The sequence below is a fragment of the Rhamphochromis longiceps genome, linkage group LG10 (genome assembly GCF_057381845.1).
Source record: "Rhamphochromis longiceps isolate RC_006_pf linkage group LG10, R_longiceps_female_GT1.1, whole genome shotgun sequence".
Classification (NCBI taxonomy): Eukaryota; Metazoa; Chordata; class Actinopteri; order Cichliformes; family Cichlidae; genus Rhamphochromis; species Rhamphochromis longiceps.
Genome location: NC_140566.1, coordinates 15,007,366 through 15,029,890, shown reverse-complemented (window position 1 = coordinate 15,029,890; position 22,525 = coordinate 15,007,366). Strand labels below are relative to the sequence as shown.

General features: G+C 44.1%; 1 protein-coding gene across 2 annotated transcripts in view; it reads left to right on the top strand.

The window, feature by feature from the left end:
* The first annotated feature begins 4,328 nt into the window (after nt 1-4,328).
* ltbp3 (latent transforming growth factor beta binding protein 3) overlaps nt 4,329-22,525 on the top strand; it is a 43,534-nt gene continuing 25,337 nt past the window's right edge. Inside the window, exon 1 of one of the 2 annotated variants that reach the window (XM_085420408.1) lies at nt 4,329-5,398. In XM_085420408.1, coding sequence (XP_085276534.1) covers nt 5,161-5,398 — 238 coding nt within the window. In that variant the 5' untranslated portion in view covers nt 4,329-5,160. The remainder of the gene's footprint in view (nt 5,399-22,525) is intronic. The other variant, XM_085420407.1, reaches the window with a different exon arrangement.

The following is a 22,525-nucleotide window of genomic DNA, read 5'->3' as shown; positions in this document are numbered from 1 at the left end:
AGGGGAAAAAGGGGAAAAAGTTGCTTTAAAGCCAAAACACACCCAGATAATTTATATCGTGTGTAGGTAGTAAATAATCTGTGAGCTCGATCAGCCGCCTAACTGCTCACTGAGCCATGTAAAGCTGCCATTTCATCTTGTTTCATTTTATTGTTTTGTCGTATTATGGCAGGAAAAACCGCATTAAGCCTGGGGGGAGAGTTTCCACACTGCCTGAAACGCTGCCAGAATAGATTGTGTAGGTGGTGTGGTCACACCCAGACACAGATCCCAAATAACACTTTGCTCTCCTTGCAGTGCTGAGTAATGACATCTGTGTTCAAAAACACCAAACTGCTGTTTAAGGTATAAGTTAGCCTTTGGTACGATTACAGAAACTTAACAGGTTAGATGGACCTGAAACAAATGAATGCTTTCCTCCATAACATTGTTGGCTACACTATAAGACTTAAAACTCTTTTCTTTTTGTAATATTTGCCATAAAACAGATCAAGGTCCCTCCTGGTTATATCCCCTCCAGAGGAGGTCACGCTCATCAAGGTTCATAGCACATAAATGTGTTGATTCGTAAGCGTAAATTGGATATGTCTTGATATAATTAGCAGTCATAGCTCCCAGAACGCATTTGCATAAAATACTGCTAAAGACATGTTTGGGATTGTCAAAAATATTTGGGACGTCTCACGCAAACATTATCCATTCAAAGCTGGATGAGCCTTTAACACAGAGAAAGGATAGTTAATGCTGTGATACAGTTCCAATCAAAGAACTGTACTTTCTGGTATACACTCACCAGCTATTGTAAGTGCACCTGTTCAGCTGCTTGTTAATGCAAATGTCTAATCTGCCAATCACATGGCAGCAATTCAGTTAAATTAGACATGTAGACTTTGGTAACCTCAGTCTTCCACTGAACATGCTTCTGTGACTGACCAGTATGTTGTGGAGTGGGTGGGAGGTGTTATCCAACATTGTCTTTATCTTGGACAACATCCGCCTCTCCAACACCACCTTAAGGGAGTCCAGCTCCATCCCCACAACATTACTGGCCTTACGGATCAGTTTATTGAGTCTGTTGGCATCTTCGACCCTCAGCCTGCTTCCCCCCCCCCCCCCAACCCAGTATGCAAGGCCGTAGAGGATCACACTGGCCACAACAGACTCGTAGAAAATCCTGAGCATTGTCCGGCAGATGTTGAAGCACCTCAGTCGCCTCAAAAAATAGAGACTACTCTGGCCCTTCCTGTAAAGTGCTGTGGTGTCTTTAGCCCAGTCCAGTTTATTGTCAATGTGTATACCGAGGTATTTATAGTCCTCCACAATGTCAGCATTGACCCCCTGGATTGAAACAGGGGTCAAGTGTTTCCTGGTCTTCCTGAAGTCCACGATCAATTCCTTGGTCTTTGCCACGTTGAGCTGCAGATGATTCTGCTCACACCACGTGACAAAGGAGTCGACCACAGATAGGAAGGTAACAGTTACTTAAATAATCACTGGTCACAATCAGTGTGCAGAAGAGCATCTGAATACACAACACATAAAACCTTAAAGGAGATTTGTTACAGCAGCAGTAGCAGAAGACCACACTGGGTCAAAGAATGTGGGCTCCCCAAAATTGAATAATACAAGATTGGAAAAAAGGTTACCTGCTGATGAGTGTTGATGGTAGCGGTTCAGCATCGATCCACCCTGCTGTGCATCAGTAGTTCGGGCTGCTGCTGGAAGTGTAATGGTGTGCGGGATATTTTCCTGGCACAATCTGGGCCTCTTATGACCAATGAGCATCATTTAAACAGCCACAGTGTACCCATCTTCTGATGGCTGTTACCAGCAGGATAACACATCATGTCACAAAGCTCAGATAATCTCAAACTGGTTACTTGAACATGACAGTGAGTTTGCTATACTCACAAAGCCTCCACAGCCACCAGATCTACACCTAACGGAGCACCTTTGGACCAGGAGATCCACATGCCGGATGTGCAGCCCAAAAATCTGCACCAACTGTGTTATGCTATCACGTCAATATGGACGAAATTCTCTGAGAAATGCTTCCAGCACCTTGTTGTATCTGTTTGGTCACAAATAAATAAAATGGACAAAGAGAAATTTCAACGTGCAGTAGATAAAAAAGTTACAGGATCACTAAACTTACTGCAATCTATTGTCTGGTGGAACAATAGCCAGTGTGATGAGTTTTATGGCAAGTGGTCTAAAAGCTAATCTCCCAGGACAAGTTTTTGCAGTGATTATTCCCTCAAAATGCACCATTGAGTTCAAGTTGTGCAGCTGTGGGTTTGTTTTAGACCAGTTTGGAAAAGAAACTACACATTTTAACCTTGTAAAGGATAAACAGTCATAATCACTGACCGTTCTGGGGATAAAAGCACAAAATCCAGAGTACAAATTGTGTTGATACACAGTCTAATCTGCTCCTAAGAAAAACCGTATATAGTTCATGTAGTGTAAATCATGCCAATATGCTTCACAGGCTTGATCCAAAAAAAATAAGACTCTTTGTGCACGGCACCGAAACTAATTTCTTCTTACTGTTCTGTAGAGAAAACTCCACCTGGAGCCAACGTGCCCTTTGGACGTCTTTGTTTAAACCACTGGGCAAGTGATCCAGCAGAGGCTGCCATAGATCCATTAAGCTGTTGTCATTGCTCCTGAGTGTTCACTGAGATTCTCTCGTGGCCAAACCTGATAAAACTTCCAACGCCGCTGAGTGTAGTTCCTCGTGATCGCTTTAAAAATTTGGCATTGTCTGTGGAAATGGCTCTGATTGTTTCCATAGAGAAACACGAGCTGCTGTAGAAATAAAGACGCAGTCTAATATGTTAACTATCTCACTGCACTTTGTGTGTTGATTAACTTAGAGGCCCGGGACACATTGAGCAGAAGGGTTTATTATTGTTCGGGGCACTCTGCTCTAAGTAGTCTTTGCTTTAGTCGCTCACATTCTTCATCTTTTGGATGTTGCGTTGCTGCTTTTATCCAAGTAAAGGATTGAATTTCCATCTTCAGCTCTTTTTACACTCAGATTGTGTAATAAGGTTGCTTATTTGTCCGTGCTGTCTGTTATTATTGTCTGCTTGTCAGAGAATATCACCAGGGTTTCAGTTTTCAGATGGGAAGTAATTATATTGTACTAACAATAAGGATGGGTTCTTGTCTGACCTGCAGTGTATTTTCATTCTGTGTGTGCGTGCATGTGTGCACGTGTGTGTGTCTTGGCAGTCGGTGACCTTATGATGGTGAGCAGCAGAGGCTCAGAGACATGTGAGAACGGCTCGTGAACTCTCTGTAGGCCCATGCAGTCATTTCCTCAGCGACTAAAAGTAAACACATTCACTTTTTTTGGAGAGGAAGTGACTCAGCTTGCTTTCTTCCCCTCCCTTTGTCTGTTTCTCACTTTCACCCATTGCTCACATGACCCCCAGACACTGACTAGCCCCCGTGCTGCACCTTCATATATTTTTTTTTTTTACTTTTTGAAGTGTGATTAATCAGCACGCTCGTTCGTCCCAGGCGAGAGTCGCAGCTGAACTTATCATGCATTAAGTGTTTAGGCAGGTCTCAGCGCTGCAGACTGTGTGGTGTCACGTTGGCCGTCTGACTTTAATCTGTTTCAGTCGGCGTGGGCGGCTGCGAGATTGAGCGCTATTTATCTGCACACCGAGGGCAAGAATGGAAAACTGGAATTTGTTGCAGTTGTTGCAAAAACCTCAGCAGCTAATAGATGCTTTTATAACCCCAGACTGTAAAAGCATCTATTAGCTGCGGAGCCAACAAATTTAAATGCTGAAAGTAAGAAAGGTGTTTTCTGAAAAGTGTATGCTCAGTTTTGATTTGATGCCAGGTCGCATCACCTCTTCTATTAACAGCACTCTGTAAGCATTTGGAAACAGAGGAGACCCATTGCTGTCATTTTGAAAGTGGAAGGTTTTACCATCATAGATAGGCCAGGACTGTAGGTAGGCCAGCATTTAGACCAGGTGTCAAACCTAAGGCCTCATATCAGCCTGCCAAAGACTGTCATTTTACACTCCAGCCCACTGGACAGAAAACGCTGGCTAATTCTGGTCCCCGGGCCTTATGTTTCAAACCCCTGGTGAACTCTTCTTAAAAGACAATGCTGTTGGAATACACACACAATGGCTGTAAGCATGTATATAGCATTTATATGTCATTCAGCACCAGTGGTCCTTGGGATACTGGCTTTTCAGCTGTACCGTGCTTCTGGACATCCTTACGGCTATTTAAATATCTGAGCTGTGAAATATAAAGAAGCTCATCACACAATACAAGAAATATTAGACTGCCTGTAAAATCTTGAAGAAATCCACATGACTGATATTTTTTAGCTTCAAGTGAAAAGCAAAATATTCAAATACAATGACTGATGTAGTGCAGTGACACACTGCGGCGTAATGACATGTTATGATCAGTGTATGCACACTGGCTGATATTTTTACAGACATAGAGAGGAACCTCGGAGAGGCCAGTGCATTTTCACGCACTAGAATCTCACGAACACGGAGTGAATTATTAGCCTGTGTCCATGTTTTGTTTTATTTTTTCTATTTGAGAGTGACACGCACAGCTGTGCAGCTGTGATTTGTCTGTGCGGGGGCAATAGAGCAGAGGAGGGCTGTTAGAGGAGAAATAACCAACAAGGAAACCACTTTCAGCTTTGCTCCTGCACCGCCTGGCTGGCCTCCGGCCAAGTTCTCCAGAGAGGGCTGGCTCACCCCTTCTCCTCCTCTCCTCCCTCTCTTCTTTCTCTTCCAAACCCACATACGCACTCCTCTCCAGCCCTCCAAAGCAACAGGCGAGAAGAAGGAAGAGCGACAAAAGCAAAAGAGCAACTCCTGCAACTTTTTGGAACGAGCGCAACTAGGAGAAGCTACCGAGGATGCCAAACGCGTCGGTTTTGCAGATGGATCACATGGGTACGCGAGGGAACTGATTTTATTTTTCCCAAAGAAGAAAACAGGAGGGAGGACACACGTTTTTGTTTTTTTTCCTCCACCGTATGAGACGTCAAAAGTTTCCCTCTGTGTTAACAAAGCAGGCGCCTTTGAGCTGGAGCTGAAACCCTCGGCTTGTGATTAAATGTCCCGGGGTCTCTGTGGAGGGCAGTGAAAGGATGCCAGGATGCCCTCTCTGATCTCCCATCTGCTTGTCATCTGGCTGAGCGTCCACAGGCTGGTGTGGTGCACAGAGCGCTCCTCCACACGCGAGCGCTTCAAGGTGGTCATCGCTCCTCTCATCTGCAAGCGGGTCTGCCTGAAGGGGCAGTGCCAGGATACCTGCGAGCAGGGCAACAACACCACGCTGATCGCGGAGAACGGGCAGGGGGCCGACACGCTCACCGGACCGGGCTTCAGGGTCGGTAAGTGACAGAGGCAGTTTCTTATGAGGGCTGGGGGCGATTAAATGTCTAGTGAGAGCCCTGTCCTGACCCCAGGCTTTTACGTTGTGGTTATCCCTGTTGTGCCAAAAAAGGATTTCCGGTAATTGCAAAAAGAAATGATCGCGATTATTTAAACGATTATAAATGCCTCCTTGGCCTTCAATCTGTCAAAAATATGCCAAACACATCTAATATCATGACTGATGTCCTGCCATTTAAAGCCAGAAGGAACATTTCTGTCACAAGGCGAAGCTGGAGGGTTTTTGGCAAAGTGACTTTTATATATTCTTTATTTATGCAGATAAAAAACAATCTTCATAAGGGATCTGGCCAACAGGACAGCAGAAACTGTAACAAATATAACATTACAATTTTATAGGCATACTTTAAGTTTCCCCAGCATCATGTTGCCCTCCATCTTTTTACCAAAATAAGTAAAGATATTAGACATAAGAAACAAGGAGAAACCATGGAAATCACTTTTTGGCACATCGCCCCTGTAGAGAGGTGAGGGAGGCCTGTTTGTTTGCTTAAAAGCTGACTTTCTTAATAGCTTATTATACCAATGTGGAGCTCCATAAAACACCTAAAACTGGCCCAACTGTGCTTCTCTATAAGAAAAGGTTATGCCTGAAAATCTGAAACACTTTTAGCTCATTTCAAGGTTAGTTGATAGCACGAGCGCGAGTTGAAGCAATAAAGTCCACCTAAAAATCAAAACCAACACCATGTCACAAAAAATGGCCCATAATCCACAAAATAACTGGTTCAAAGCCAGCATATCTGATCATCTCGAGGCCTTTTGGTTCCATACCTGCTGCTGATAGGCTCCGTGGGTTCATGTGAGGAAACTGTGCAAATAAATAGGTGGCTAAGATGAGGTGAGCTGAGGTTTACCCTCCGCTGCATCTGGAAAACGTTCCTGGGTTACACTTTAATTAGTAAGGCACGGCTCATTACATGGCACATAAATGTACTCTTAAGATCTATACTTTCCCCACCTCCCTCACTCCAGTGTCTGGTTGGCATGAGTGGAGCTGTTTCTGTGCTGTATCAGATCAGCTGTGGTTGAGACTTGGAGCCTTGCAGTCTACATCAGTGTGCCGCTCCACAAATGGATTTACCCTCAGTGGCTCGGTGTACAGAGTGAGATTGAGCTTTTTAACGCAGTCTGACAGTGAATTAACTCAATAACAGTAATGAAAGTGAGCTAATACACTACGCTGCACGGCACAGCTCAGTAATAAATATATTTATTAACATGATACGGCTTCTTTCTTCTTTTTCTTTCTTAAAACTCACATATTTCTAAATATAGATTCCTCTTCCACTTATGTGCTCTCTCTCTCCTTTATTGGCTGAATTCTTAGAACCAAACTAAGATGCAGAGCTGCTGGATGAAAAATAAACAATGCCTGTGGGGAGGGAGGAGTGGCAGCAGCAGGTTGTGGTTGTGGTGCATTTTGCATTCATCACACACAGGTTTGCACAGAGTTGCAGTTGCGTGTAGAGTCGTAGCTGGAGTCGAAGCAGGCTGGATTCAATTGAGGCCAAGTGAATGGTACTTGCACTGCTGTGACAGTATTCTTCCACTCTGACACAGTGTAGAGGCAAAGAGTTGGCTCCGGCATCAGTCTTCCCTCTTCTCCCCCCGATTTCCTTGTGGTACGTCACGTTTTATGGAGCTTCTGTGTAAAGTAATTCAAGAGAGACGCGTCGGATTCCTGGAATGCCTCATGCTGTTTCGCAGTGTGTCTGGATAACGAGATCATGTCGTCACACAGTCCCGTCTCCCGGATTTATCCGTCCGTTTATCGGAGTATTTTGCAGAGAGGGACCGAGGAGTCGACTCCAGCTTGCACAGGAGATGTGTGCTGTTCAGCGCGAGCGCTGGAATGTGGTCTGGACAAGTGGAAATTTCTCTCTCCCGTGTTAAAACGGCCACGGCTATAGCAGCAACAATATGAAGACTTTTCCATATTTGAGCAGTTATGATGTAAGCAACGGCGAGCCTGACGCCCAGACTGAACAAAACTTTTCCACAAAAGAAAATATGATTCCTGTCAGTCTGTAGAAGTAAAGAAGAGTCTTTAAAGAGCAAACACATTCAGAACCAAGATACACTTTTAGTCATAATGTAGTTCACTGAGACTTTTTGCTTTGCTTTACTTGACATGTTCTCAAAAGTTTGTGTTTCCACGGCAAAATAGGTCATTTATTTTATATTAAACTGAAAGAGGGAAGTGAAATCCTGTTCGTTACTTCTGTTTGTTCTGTTTTAGTAGGCCAAAGAAGTTATCCAAAGTTAAATATATCAAAAGCTAAATAATACAGGTACAGTGCGTGTATTTATGGTGATCATAAAACCCTCCTCAGTTTGTTGATCCTCTGACTTTTCAGCCAGTGACAGGCACTTAAAACTAAAGCGGCTGAGCTAAAGGATGTGAAATCACTCTGCACGATTTGTATTCTTTGTACGTTACTGTACAAAACTTTTGAGCTGGCTCCCATTTCTTTATATTTTGCTTCTAAGAAACCAGACCATTTTTTCCAGTGGTCTCGAGCAACAGTTCACCAGGCTTTCTGAAGATCTCTCTAAGGTTTTCTTTGGACATTGGCTGCTTTTCCCAAACATATTCAGCACAGTGCTTGTACCTGACTGTTTTTGTTTGTTTGTTAAGTCACTTCACGCTGACCTATGTATCATTCAAGCATAAAACAGGCAGCTAGCTCAAGGGATGAACAAATGTTGTGTCTACACATAACAGACAACTTAGCAAAGAGCCAATTTCTATCTGTAAGCACTTTGTTACTAACAAAATGTCCTAAAATATCCAATTTTTTTTTTTTTTACTAATTTCTTTAGTTGAATCTATGAAAAATGGCAAAGATAACACAGTTTAACAAATACAAAAGAATAAATTTTCACCAACAAGGGGATTCCCAAAGATTTATTAGCTGAAAACTCACCATGGTGTGCAGCGTGTCATTAAACAAATTTGAGGAAACTGGACAAGCAGAGGACAGAAGAAGGCCTAAAAACTATCTACAGCAGGTGTATTTGATCTGAAAGTCATGTCCTTAAGAAGTAAGAAGGAATCCAGCAAACACCTGACACAGGACTCATTTGATCTCTCAGTTGATCCATGTGCTGTTTGTCGAAGCCTCATCAGAAACAGTCTCAGTGGAAGGATGGCGGTTAAGAAGCCATTTTTAAGCAAGGGGAACAGAGAGAAAATGCTCAGATTTGCTCACACAAAAACTGGACTGAAAATTAGTGACAGCAAGTCTAATGGAGAGATGAATCCAAAGTTGGAACTTTTGGTTTAAATTTCCATCAGCATGTATGGAGGAGGTCAGGAGAGAAGCAACAGTGAGTGTCTACAGCCATCTATCATGGTTTGGAGCTACATTTCTGGTAGTCATGGATTGGCTTCCCCACAGCCCAGACCTCAACATGAATGAAGCAGTGTGGGATCATCTTGAGAGAACTGAAAAAAAAGGCAGAAAGATCCAAAACATAAAGAAATGAGGGGTGATTTAAGACTTTGGCGCAGTACTGTAACTAAAATAAAAAGGTATGGCATAGATTAGAGCAGCTTTAAACAATTACTCTGTTTTTCCAGCAATATACCACAGAAGCTTTGTTTGTGTAAAGGCCCGAGCTTCTTTATGTTTAAAAATACACTAGTTCATAAACAGCAATTATCCAAAATGTAAATCAAGTAATAAATAGAAATAATGAATCTGTTTGATCTGCGCGGGATGTCATTATGCTGTTGCAGACTGGGACAGACAGACGGAGAGGCGACCACCCAGATGTTCAGACAGAGCAGATTGTCTCAGTGTGAATAACCTGGAGGACATGAATATAAATCACCTGCACAGCACGCTGCTCATTTGGACTTTCTATAAGAGAACGTTTGCACACAGGCAGACGTTACAGGACATCGTTTTATTGCTAAGTATGTCCCATTCAGGATCGGCCATCAGATTACGACATCCGATTTGTTTTGTCGATACGCTTGCGCTGATTACATGTGTCATAAATGAATCTGCATTTCACTTTGCACTTTATAAAACCGATGAAAGCAAAGAATTCCTTCCAGGCATGGCAGGCAGAAAAAAGAACTGTTTGCAGCAACATACAATTTGCCCTCCTCATGGACTCCACATGGTGCCTTTGTAAGTAATCACAGGGCTCTGCAGGGGGTTAGGTGGTTATGACAGCGATAAAACTATTGCAGAATACATATTGTTTTATTTATTAAAGTTGAATTTTAGCATTCAGAGACTGGAAAATATTAAAAAGGATGAAAGAGTTACATGTGACTCACTTCACAGAGAAACCCGTGAATGACCTTAGCTTATGCTGATCACATGCTATGACCCCTTTTAAAAACTTCCTTTATCCCCAACACTTTCAATCTTGGTTCTTGGTTATTGCGCCTCAAAGTTTATACGTCTTGTACTTTGTCAGAATTATGTATTTCTTTTAGGAGATATTCTTTCAGAATCAATGGCTACATAAAAGCAGTGCACATACTGTGGTTGCTTTGACTAAGGCGTGCTTTTTTAGTCCAAGTCTAAATGTTTCTCGTTGTTGCTAGCACGGAGGCATCCAATATATCTTGCCTTCCTGACAGCAGCTGCTCAGCTCCCAGACAGCCCGCTGAGCCTCCTCTCTCCTCTGCATCTCCTCTTTATCAGGCCTGCTGTTGCCAGGCAGCTCCAGATTCTCATCTTTTTCTGGAATATCTAAGGGAATGTTGTGAGGGGGGGCGGGGCCTCGTTTGCACAGGAAGTGGTTCTTTTTTTTTTTTTTTTTTTTTTTTTTTCTTTTTTAAATGACATCAGAAACAGCAGTATGCGACATTACGTGATGGCAGAGCTTCAGTTCATCCTTTGTCATTTTTTTTTTTTTTTTTTTTTTTTTTTTTAAATAAATAGGACAGGGGGAATGAATGAGAGAAAGAGGGGGAGAGAAAGAAAGAAAACCAAAGGGGAGAAGAGACGGTGAGAAGGGGGGGGAAGAGAGAGAAAAAAAAAAAAAGAACTCCTGGGTCACCTGTATGGAGAAAAAAAAAAACAAACAAAAAAAACAAACAGAGGAGACAGCAAACAACAAAGAGCAACATAATAATAGAGAAAACAAAGCACCATCACAATAAACTAGCTAGTCATAGATATCAATATTTACTAAATAATAAACGATATTGTGCAGCACGCAAGATAGACAGCGCACAGTGTGCTTTGAGGCAGCAGCCAAGAAAGCTTTAGTCCGCGTCTGTGAATACCCATGTGTGCATACCTGTGTGGATCAGCATGCTTGCATTCCAAAGGTTTCTCCATGTAATGATCTGCTAGGGAGTGTGGGGGGGCCACAGCCCCGTCCTCCAGGGTGTGAAGCGGGTATGGAGGAGATCAAAACTCCAGACATCCAGAGGCCCCCAGAACACAAGAGACCATGGAAGACCAACAGAGGGGCAGCCGCGCCACTGTCCCAGTAAGAGCCGAGGAGAGTCCCAGATGAGGGCTCGCCCAGCAGCCGCGGAGCAGAAGTCAGGGGGAGTTGCAGTGACGCGCCCGTGAGCTCCGCCGGCCCCCAGCTGTGCCTGAGTGACCGAGCCCCAGGCCGAGAGGCCGGGGGCACCCCACCTCCAAAGGGGCCCGAGCGAGCCCCAGGCCCCAGGCCCCGACAAGCGGCCGCCAAGGAGTGAGCCAGTGTGTACCCGGACGCCCACCCCCAGACACAAAGAACCACCAACACACCGACACCTGAGGGAGTCCGCCACCGGCAGGGGAAGTGGTGGTGGGTGGAGATAGGCCTCCAAACCTTGGAGGGCCTGAGGTGTCCCCAGAGAGGTGGCGTCTGATACCCAACCTGACATATAGACACAGACATACAGGCACACACAGACACAAACATCCATTCCCACCCTCATGCTCTCATATGCACTCACTCCACACTCAACCAACGTGGAGACAGACATAAAGAGACGCTGTACACACAATCACACTCCCCAAGCGTACTCTACAAACCGGGTCTAGGTACCCTTGCCCCTGGAGGGGGAAACTGCACCCAGACCCAGGTGGTGTTACCCTTTTCCCTGCGGTGGGGAGAGGCAGACCACCCCGACTCCGCAGCAGCAGGGAGGCCCCACACCCCAGACCGCAGTCGGACGGCCAACTCCTCCTACTAGCCCTCCCGCTCCAGCAGGCCGCAGAGAATGGGGGTGGGAGAAGACTCCAAACCTCCCTCCACCCGCTCATTGTAGTGTTGATGCATATGTGTTCTAAGGTGCAATTAAAACCCAGGAGGGCATGGAGCTACCTGCCAAGGAGCAGCAGGTAAGCGCATAGTCCCTCCTGCTAGCCCTCAATGACTAAGTGTATTTAAAATTGAGAGGTGGGCAACGACGTCAGGGGTGAGGTATACACCCTGATGGTGATTTGGACTCCGTGATTGTGCCCACCCCCAAGATCCTATATGTATGTGTAATGAGAGTGTGAATAATGTGAATGTCTAAGTTGTGGGATAAAATTGAGGCAGAGGCAGCCAGAAGGGGACAGGGGGGGGGGGGGGGGGGGGGGGTAGCCTCCTCTGCACCCTGGTGACATACCCCCACTCCAAGGCCCTGCATGTGTGGGTGGTTGTGGAGGAGCGGGAAGAGGGAGGCAGCTGGAGATGGGGAGGGAAGGAAGGGAGGGGCAGGTAACCCCTCCCTGGGGCCAGCTCCCCCGCTGACCCCAGTAGGCACTCCCACCCTCCGCGACCCGCCAGGGAAGGGGGGCCCAGGCCCATCAGACCGGGGCCCAGTGCAGTAGCGCCCCCCGGCTCCACAGAGCCCTGGACAGTCCACCCAACCCCACCACAGAGAAAACTGCACCCACCCCACCATCCACACATCTTCCAGACTACATAAGACGGTAAACGCCCAGGCTGAGATCTTCCTCCACCTCTCCTGTATCTCCCCCTCCTGCAGAGAGTTCCTGAAGAGAAGAAAGCTCCTGCAAGATGTGACCATCCCCCCCACCAGTTGAAGAGCCCCCCAGGCGGCTCGACGCACCGGCGGCACATGTGACTCACTTCACAGAGAAACCCGTGAATGACCTTAGCTTATGCTGATCACATGCTATGACCCCTTTTAAAAACTTCCTTTATCCCCAACACTTTCAATCTTGGTTCTTGGTTATTGCGCCTCAAAGTTTATACGTCTTGTACTTTGTCAGAATTATGTATTTCTTTTAGGAGATATTCTTTCAGAATCAATGGCTACATAAAAGCAGTGCACATACTGTGGTTGCTTTGACTAAGGCGTGCTTTTTTAGTCCAAGTCTAAATGTTTCTCGTTGTTGCTAGCACGGAGGCATCCAATATATCTTGCCTTCCTGACAGCAGCTGCTCAGCTCCCAGACAGCCCGCTGAGCCTCCTCTCTCCTCTGCATCTCCTCTTTATCAGGCCTGCTGTTGCCAGGCAGCTCCAGATTCTCATCTTTTTCTGGAATATCTAAGGGAATGTTGTGGGGGGGGCGGGGCCTCGTTTGCACAGGAAGTGGTTCTTATCATAGCTCAGTCTGGGCTTGCGTCCCCTAAAATGGGCATCATGACAAGTGGAAATGGCTATTTGAGGATTTCCCATGTGGTTTTGTATTTAGGGTAAAGTGACAGTAGTAGCCTTGTGGTTTGTTTTGGTTTTCCCTTGGCATGGGTCAGAGGTCCATGGGAGCCTGAAGATGAACACAAGTCAGTTAAATACAGCAGTCAAGGCTGGTTCTGCTTTCTCTCTCCTTCTTTCTCTTTAGGGAGGCAAGTTTATTTTACCTTTCAAAGCCCTCTGCTCTTCCCCACACGCTCTTTTCTCTGTCATGCCAAACTTTGGAGAAAGCGGTCTAACACAGGCAACCAAGAAACCTGCAGCACTCCGGATTTTTTGCCACAGGCTGGACTGAGCTCAGAGGCAAAGCTGGGCACGGCTCCCGTGCTCACAAACTCACAAACACACAAACACACATGAGCGATGGACTCTCGGGCACATTCATTCCCAGCTTAATAATCACGAAAGCTTCTTACCTTTGGCTGCTGTTTACAGGCTGGCCATTGACCCTGTTGCCAAGGCTGAGTTTTAATCTAAATAAGTGTAACCTCCGTGTGTCCATTTAAATAATGCTTGTAATTATTTGGGAGGTTTTGTGTTCTCGTTAACCTTTTCTTTTTTTGCCTTTGTTTCCACTGTGGGCTCCCCTCATAAAAGTGGATCCAACTGGTAAAGCTGTGAAAATGCTTTATCTTTTAAAAGATAAACACACCCAATTTTAGTCACTTTGTTTTGATTCAGTGCAGCTTCCCCTCAGTGAAGCGTGGCCTTTTAAAAAGGTTAACTCCACAGTCGGTTTTTCCTTTTTTTTAAAATTTTACTTTAGTCAAGCTTGCACCACAACACTCACTCAGAGCCAACATCCACATGATCTTAAGCCGGAGTTCCCCATCCAATCAGACTCTAAATAGCCTGCATTTATGTAGCGCTTTTCTAGTCTTACAGGCCGCTCTGAACGCTTTAATCCTACTTTTCAGCGCGAAGAAAAAGAGAAAAAAAAAGCATCTCATTAAATGAACTTTGTGGAAACAAAGCAGCAATTAGAGGTGCTCTCTTTTAAATCGTCTCAGGGCAACGGCGTGTATATTTTTTGCATGTGACTGTGTCCAGGAGTGGTGTGCTGAATGAACCCAGCTCAAACAAACAACCCTCTTTGCCATCTTTAACACTCTCCTCCCATTTGTGTAGTGAGAGGGGGGAATGGAGCAGTTATTTAAAGCTACTGAGAGGAATGCTGGGGACTGTACCCACACCGAGCAGAGACCCTGTAGCTGTAGCGATTAGGAAGGGTAACTAGAATAACATGGCCTCCGCCAGCGGAGCACCCTGCAGACATTACCTGCCACGCACTCCAGTGCTGAGTATCTCACAGCACAGGTATCTGACATAATCTCAGCAGAGCACAGTCAGCACTCTTACCTGCCTGCCCTGCAGTCCTTATAGCCGGGGCTTTTAGATAGTCATTAGATGACATCATCTGCACCGGTGCCAAGATTCTATCTGACTCTCTTGCTCTCTTTCCACAAAACGTATGTGCCAGAGGGGCGTGATGGGGTAACGCTGGATTTGTGCCCGCTAAAAAGCTGCGCAGTGTGGTTGCATATTTCCATGACATGTGAAAACCACATTGCGCAAGGCAGGGTTTGATTTAGATCTGGGAAATCGCGGCCCTCCCTATACTCAGACTGATCCCCCTTAATGACGGCTGCTTCTGTTTCTCGGGAGCAGTCGTCGTTGTCATCATCCCGTCTCTGTAATGTTAACAAACTGTTGTTTTAGCCTTTATGTGTGTGTGTGTGTGTGAGAGAGAGAGAGAGGTAATGAAAGCCTTCAGTGACAGTGCTGGACTCTGGCAAAGGGCAGCACTGTTGTTTGGATAGCTGAAAGTGAGGCCGTCCAGAGTTTCTGGGGGTTGATGGAGGAGCGGGAGCTCTACAGGGGGAGAGTAGGAGGAGAAGGAGGAGAAGGAATGTGTACGCAGGTTTGTGTTTTCATAAGGCGGTGATTATGTCATTTACTCCCAGTGTCTGGCTCAGCTGCGGGAGTCTGACCCACTTCATGCGTCGTCCCTTGCTTGGCGTGGTATGTGGTCTCACAGTGCCAGTTGACGGTGGGTGTATTTGGGGACGTGGTTTGATGGTAAAGGGAAGCACGTCATATGATGATAGCCATTCTCTTCTTCTCGTTTTAAACACCGGCTCTTGTGGCAACTGTTTATGGGAGCCGGTGTTGTTTAGTCACAGTTCTCTCAGGTCAACGAGAAGAAAAAAATATAACCAGAAATAATCCTGGAAGCACTTTTTAAAAGACGAGAACAGGGTCACGGGGTTAAATCTAGTTTTCCACTCGCAGGCATTAAGCTAGGTTGAGCTTCACCACTTTCATATTCCATAGTAGAATGAGACCACAGAGGCCATGAAAAACAAAGAAGCAGTGTTTATGTTTCACTGTGAACACTAAAGCTGACCTATTGTACCAAATATTCAGACTTCCTGCTGTAATCTTTGTAGGCTCCTATATTCTGGATCAGGTTCGGCCTTGACTGTGGATGGATGGATTTAAAAGACTGCCCAATCAAGTCTGACAAATTATGTTTTTTAGTGGGTTTGCAGTTAGTTTACTTAGAACCTGATTTAGTGGCAGTACCCTCAAGCACCCGGCTGTGTTTGTGGAAACTAAACAACTGCATCTGAAGCCAAGCCAAGCAACAGCCAATTAAGAGAAAGCTGACCTGAAAGAAGGGTGGCCTTAAGGCACCTTTTAAGGCTTAAATGGCTTGTTTTGGACCATGGGTGAACCGAGAGGCTGCATTAAGGTACAGTATAAGAAAAATAAGCAGTTGTGACTCATATAAAGCTACTGACCCACTCTACTGTAGTAGAGTCCAGGACTATGAATATGGAGCGATAAATGAGGAAAAGGTCCACTTTAATAAACCACCAAGTGGAATTTTCATAAAATATTGATGAGAATTACTCACTACGTGGAAGAAATATTAAAAAAAAAAAACGTGTTGGAGTACATTTTTAGATATTTCTACACTCAGTTTGATGTAATCATTACTTCCACTGAAGATAAACACCAACTACCAACTGTGTCATGCTTCACAATTACTCAGTAATAATTTGAAAGCTCCACCAGTCTAAAAACAACTCCTGGTGGTGTCACACTCTGTATCCCTGCAGCTGTACGGGCCAATAAGATCTGGGACCAAAAACCCATCCAGGGACTGAATCACAGTGAAAGTGACTCAGCGGGAGTCATCACCAACTTTCAGACGGGTTAGCTTGCTAAGTTTGGCCAGAGGACAGTAGTGAGAGACGGGGACAGATCGGGCCATTGTATCATCTGTATGGCTCAAGATTATGTGGGGTAGCTTTCAGTTCAGTGAGTTGCAGTCTGTAGGACTGTAATTTGTTGTTTTTGTGCTGGGAGGGTGCGGCTGCGGCTGAAAGGACGCCGTGGAGGGAGGGGGCTGATGATGCGTCATCTCCAGACAGACAGAAGTGAGTGGGTGGGTTTTTCACAGGGTACTCAAAGGGCAACTCTTTCTTTGTTTCTTTCTTTGTTTCTTTCTTTAACATCATTAAACTTTTCAGATCTTTCAATCTGATCGAGTCTTCCTGGGCTTTCTTTGGACATTATTTATGTCTTTCTCGTTACACTGGGCTTGCTTACGTAGGAGTTGAGGAATGTACCAATCTGTTTTTTTTTCTTAAAGAAATAAGTGTCTGGGAATCGCAATAATCCACTTATTTTTTAGTCTGTGGATTTTACATCTCTCTCGTGTGGCTTTATTCCCTCACTTTAATATGATATATTTATTATATATCATAAATACACTGTTTGTTCCCTCTCATTTGTCCATCACTTGAAGTGCTGATGATAAGAGCTTGAAGACAAGGAGTCTCCCTCCTGTCTCTTTGTGCTGTTCGTGTCTTTCTTCTGAAGTCAGCAGTGGGTGGGAAAATTATAAGCTTCCTGACTCTTGGAACGTACGGGGAAGCTGGCATTCAAAATTAAATTAGGTTTTGAAAGCATAACAGCAAAGCACAAGGTCAACTTCAAATGCTTTCTTAGCTCCACTCCAACCACATTTTGGAAAGATAGATCAAAAATATGAAATGGCAGTGCGGTGTGTCTACATGATCTGAAGTGAACAAAGTTATCTATTAAAAACTTTATGTGGATTGATTTGGCATGGATTAGCAGTGAGTAATGTTGAAATCATGGACTGTTCTCTACTTCTTCAGTTGTTTTTTTAACATGTGGAAAATATTGTTCATGATAGAGTAGTTGCTTCAGATGCACATGTTCCACATCCCACCACTGACACAGCCAGCCCTGTTCATGCCTCACATTCATCTAGACCACCAAATAACTCTTAAGCACGTTTGATTTTTAATAACACACCACCTCTCGGTTCAGGAATGTGTTGGATCTGTAAAGACAAAGGTGTGGTGGAAAACAGAGGGCGTCTGTCTCCGAGAGGCTAAGCTAGCTGACAGACAGAGTCGCTGAGCGATTTTGGGTCATAAATTCTGCCAATGAACGCCAAGGTGATGATTTAAAGGGAAAGTCCGCCGGAGAGTAAAACCCTTTGTTATGATCTCAGCTTTTAAACGTTGTGCCCATTTCAGCTTGTAATGTGGTGCAGTCGCTCCACCGCAGCAGCATTCTGAGGAGGTGATACACCCTTGACTTAATAGCACTCTCACACAAACAAACACACCCACTTACAAACAATCTGCAGGAAACATTAGTCTGTGCATGGCTCGAACTTAAAGGAGGAAGATGTGAAGCGGAGGTTTGTGCGTCAGGATAATAAAGGCACGAAGTGCAGGTGTAATACCACCTGCCGTCAGAGCTTTAACTTGATACGTGACTCTTGTGACCCTGGAAACCTTCCTCACCCCTGAATCCGAGCAGAAAGTAGCGCTCATATTTTCACTTCTGTCATATCATGAATAAACACGAATAAACACGTCACCCAGTGCCAATGGAAGCCAGGCATGCACATGCATCACACTGACTCCACTGTTTTAGAGATGATGTTATATGCTTAAGGCCATGAGCTATTCAAAACCTCCATAGTTCCTCCTTCCTGAACACAGACTCAGTCATCCAGAGAATGCTGTTGCAGAATGCACTTTGTGCTGAGCCCTCTTTGCTCCCGTATACAGTCTTCATGTTCCGATAGATTTGACATCATATACCTAAATGGTCCACTGAGTGATAAAGCCTCCTCCTGCAGAGGTTTTTTTTTTTTTTAACACTTGGCTGGTTGTTATGGAGGCATTTTTGTTTACCATGGAAAGGATCCCACGATCATCTACCAGACTTCAATAAAGTCCTGAAACAGTTGCATCTTGGCTGCTTGTGTCGTCTTGCCACCCAGCAGACATCATGGCAGTATCTCTGGGCAGTTATAGCCAGTTACGAACACCTAAAAAACAAATTTATATGTTTATTTCTGCTGTTAAGTTAGGCATTTTAACACTATAACATGGGAGCTCAGGGACTGACCAAGTTTTAAAGCCTGTCTGAAATGGCCTCTTTGAGGATCTTCAGATTTTTGCTCTTTCACTCTGGCTTAATTTGAAATTTCCAGATGTTGCAGGTTGTTTTTTTTTTCTGTTAACTCAGACATTTCTGTTTAAAGCGCCATGAAATGCTTTTTGTAAATAAATATATGGGGTTTCTATGACATTACACAACAAAACGCTCACAGCAGCATGTAACACATAGAGAAGAACATCTTAACAGTTGTCAGGAAGCCCAAAAAGGAAGGAATAAGGTCATCTGCAATATCACAGCTGATGATATTTCCTACATCTATAGTCTCTCTTGCTGTTTAGGTGTGTCCGGATTTGATTTTAAAATGAAATTCTCTTCTTTTTTTTAAACTACAGTTTAATTAGAGCTGCAGGCTCACTTTGCTCTTCGTCAGGAGTATATTTTACAACCTTTCAAGGGTGGAGTTTGTTCCTTTAAACAGCCAGAAGACACAAACAACAGAGTTTTCCCTCCAAAAACTGGACTATCTGTCATAACAAATCAACGTAGAATTGTCATCTCTGTATGCTGTGAATGACCCTTTTTTGGCGTTTTTGACTGTTTTTCTGTTTAAAATAGATAAACCAGTGTGTTTCACAACTCAGTGTAAAAATAGACCGGTCACAGAAACAACAGATGTGATATATATAATCATGCACCAAGCAGATGATGTGTGTTATCCACAGAGTATTGTTTGTGCAATCAGCATTGTTGCATGTAGCATGGCGCAGCGTCAGGCTAAAAACATCAAGAGGTTTTATTCACAGGAGTCCAAGAAATTCAACTCCAGGTATGAAAAATGTTCTCTCTTCTCTTTTTTGAGGAGCTGGATCATGTCTCATTCAGACACATTCCCAGCTCAAGTCCAGACTGTCTACAGTTAGTCGTTTCCACAGCCTCTGTGCGTTTAGATTGTGTAATCTAATGTAAGATTCGGGGAAAAAAGTCCTCTGGCTCTTTTTCTGTGTCTGCAATCTCAATTTTCAAGGCCCTCATTTTCCCAGTTTCCTCTCATTCGAAATCCAGTTCTGAGATGAAATGTGAACCTTGGAAACTGGAGCTCTTATGTCAGAGTTAAGTAGTCTTCAGTCTGTGCCTGAGCCTTTCCACCTGATTCTGCATGTTGCTGCCTGCACCCAGTCCTAGTGGTTAAAGTCCTCTGTCACAAAGTGTTATAGGCAGACTTCCTCTGAAGTGTCCATGTTGCTTCAGAGTGAAAATATTTTATGCCACTTGTTGGGTGTTTCATTGAAGTTCTTTCATTTTTCTGCCAGACTTTCACCATATGAGGATGTCCCTGCTGTGCTTAAAGTGATCTAGTCCCCTAATTACCCCACAGCCCAGACTCCTCGGCAGTCCGCAACTAATTACTTCCACGTGTGCGAACCTGGCTCAGCAACAGTGAGAGGCCTCCTCTCCTCTCCTCTTCAAAGTTAATGTTGTAGCGATACAGGAGGGGTAAGCTCTATAGTGAATGTTTGTTTGGTGAAAAATGGATTTTAAGTTTTGAGTGATTAAGCAGAACTCGTGTAGAAGAGATGGTGGACTCTATATTTAGGCAGAAGTCTGAAGCGGTGGTGAGGAGGAGGAAGACAACAGTGAGTGCATTTAACAAAGAGGCTGTAATTCAACTTCAAGTGACACGAAAAGAGACAAAGGAGGAAAACACGGCAGGAAAATAACCGAGGGGAAACCATTCTGACAAAGGGCGTTGCATTAATAGGAGAAAAGTTTTGGATCTTGGTAATCGAAGGGAGGGTGTGAGGAAGTGAGAACAATGGAGCTGAAAAATGAAACAAAAACATTGTGTGAACACCACAAGTGAGCACCCTGTCATTTGAAGTCTAGTTTCTTTCTTGCTTGTTAGAAAATAACAGTTGCTTTCATCCAGTCAATTTTTTTTTGTTTGTTTTCTTGACTAATTGGTTGGTTTATAACCTAAAAAAGGGCCTTAAATGCAGTCGGATTCTGTTGTTCAAACAGACCTCTAGCTTTTTTAAAATTAATGAATTGGTCAACATTTTGGAAAGCACACACATTCCTTTGGCAGAGACTTTGATGACAGCTAATAATACTCAGATTTTTCTCTTACATAAAAGACACATTAAAGACACAATCGCAGCATCATTAAAGCTCTTAACCTGACGAGTAGTGTCCACAGCTGCTTTTTAACCACAAACCTCTTGGAGTTTCCACAGGTTGCTGCCAGCTGCCTGATTTACTATCAAAATGTGTGAATTTATTAACCGACTGACTCCTTTTTTTAAGCTCAGACACAGTATTTCTCTTACTGAAAAAAAAATCCTTATGTAATACAAGATGGAAAGCTTAGACTGTCTTAAAGATGAACATCTTTATGCGGCACTGTGAAAAAAAATGGTGCACTTTATCAAACCGCTGAGCCCTGCCTTGAAGAAACACGCCTTTATTTTTTTTAACTCATTGTTAGATTACTGTGTGAGCATCATCATTCAGATGTTTCGCTCTAACAGTCACATTGTTATGCACCCTATACACCTTTTCTGGATGTGTTTAGTTATAATGTGTCATTTTCCCAAAGCATCTGTTTCATGTCAATCATACTGCCATGACATCATCACGCAGCTGCGGCTGCACACCTGTGATGTGAATCCCCTATTCCATCACATGAGATGATGCTGATGACTGCTGACGTACGTTTGACTACAGTGAACATATTATCATGTTGCAAGAAACCAGTTTGAGATGTTTTTAACTTTGTGGCATGGGGCGTTATCCTGCCTACGCTGTTGACACAGGACAGGATGGTTCCATGTTTTCATGTTGAGACCAGGCAACATCTGCTGCAGTGTCTCGTGACACCTTGTGCGTTCAGAGATGCTCCTCTGCATACCTTGATTGTAACAAGTGGCTGCTAACCTTACTGCTGCCTTCCTATCGACTTGAAGCAGTCATTCTGCCTTGACCTCTTACATCAACAAGGCATTTTCTGCCACAAACTGGATATTTTCTTTTTTTGGCTCATTGTCTGTAAACACTAGAGACGACTGTGGAGTAAAATTTCAGCAGGTCAGCAGTTTCTAAAGCACTCAGCCCGTCCTGCACCAAAAACCGCGGCAGTTTCAAACGATCTTTCTTTTCCTATTTGATGCACAGTTTGAACAAAATGTATTGATTTGGCTCCATGTGATTGGCTGATAAGATTAAACAAGTTGCACTAATGAGCAGTCGAACTGCTGTGCCTAATGAAGTGTCCAGTGAGTATTTTTTGCTGTGTGATGTAATTGCAGCACATTTAATAATAACTGTCTTGATTTGCTCTTAAGTATACGTGTAGCTTATGATGTTAATTCATAATTGCAGTGCATGTGTTTGGAAGTCTTACTGACGCTCAGGTATCACAAACATTTGGGATGTTACAAAGACCTAACATGGATCGAAGCACAATAACGAGATGGCCTTCATGACTAAGCTTTCACTCCCACTTCACTAGCTTGTTTGGGTTTTATCTTTCTCTGTGGATTCATCACTGCTTGCTGTTTTCTTACAGTCCTGCTCTCTCTCTCTCTCTCTCTCTCTCTCTCTCTCTCTCTTATCTCTTTCCTGCGATTGTTCTTATTGTGGGAATTTCAACAACTTTGCAATTAAATAAACACAGCGGGGAACCTAATAAACCTGCAGTGAGTACTGTATATGCCTTTAAGGCCAGCCGCTTTCCCACGAACTTCAAGATCTTTCCCATATGCCACAGTGAAGCCGTTATACAGATCAATGACTTTACCTGCTTTCTTGCTCAGGCCGACTGGCTTCAGGGACTCATTCATTTTTTTTATAGTGGCACGGTTCAAAGTGAAGATTTTACGCTGCCCTGCTTATGCTGCAAACCCGTTGGTCTGTCTTCCATACTTATGCTGTACATTACTGAATCATAAGGCTGTTCACATCACTCTATGAAAGATCATATAAAAGTCTG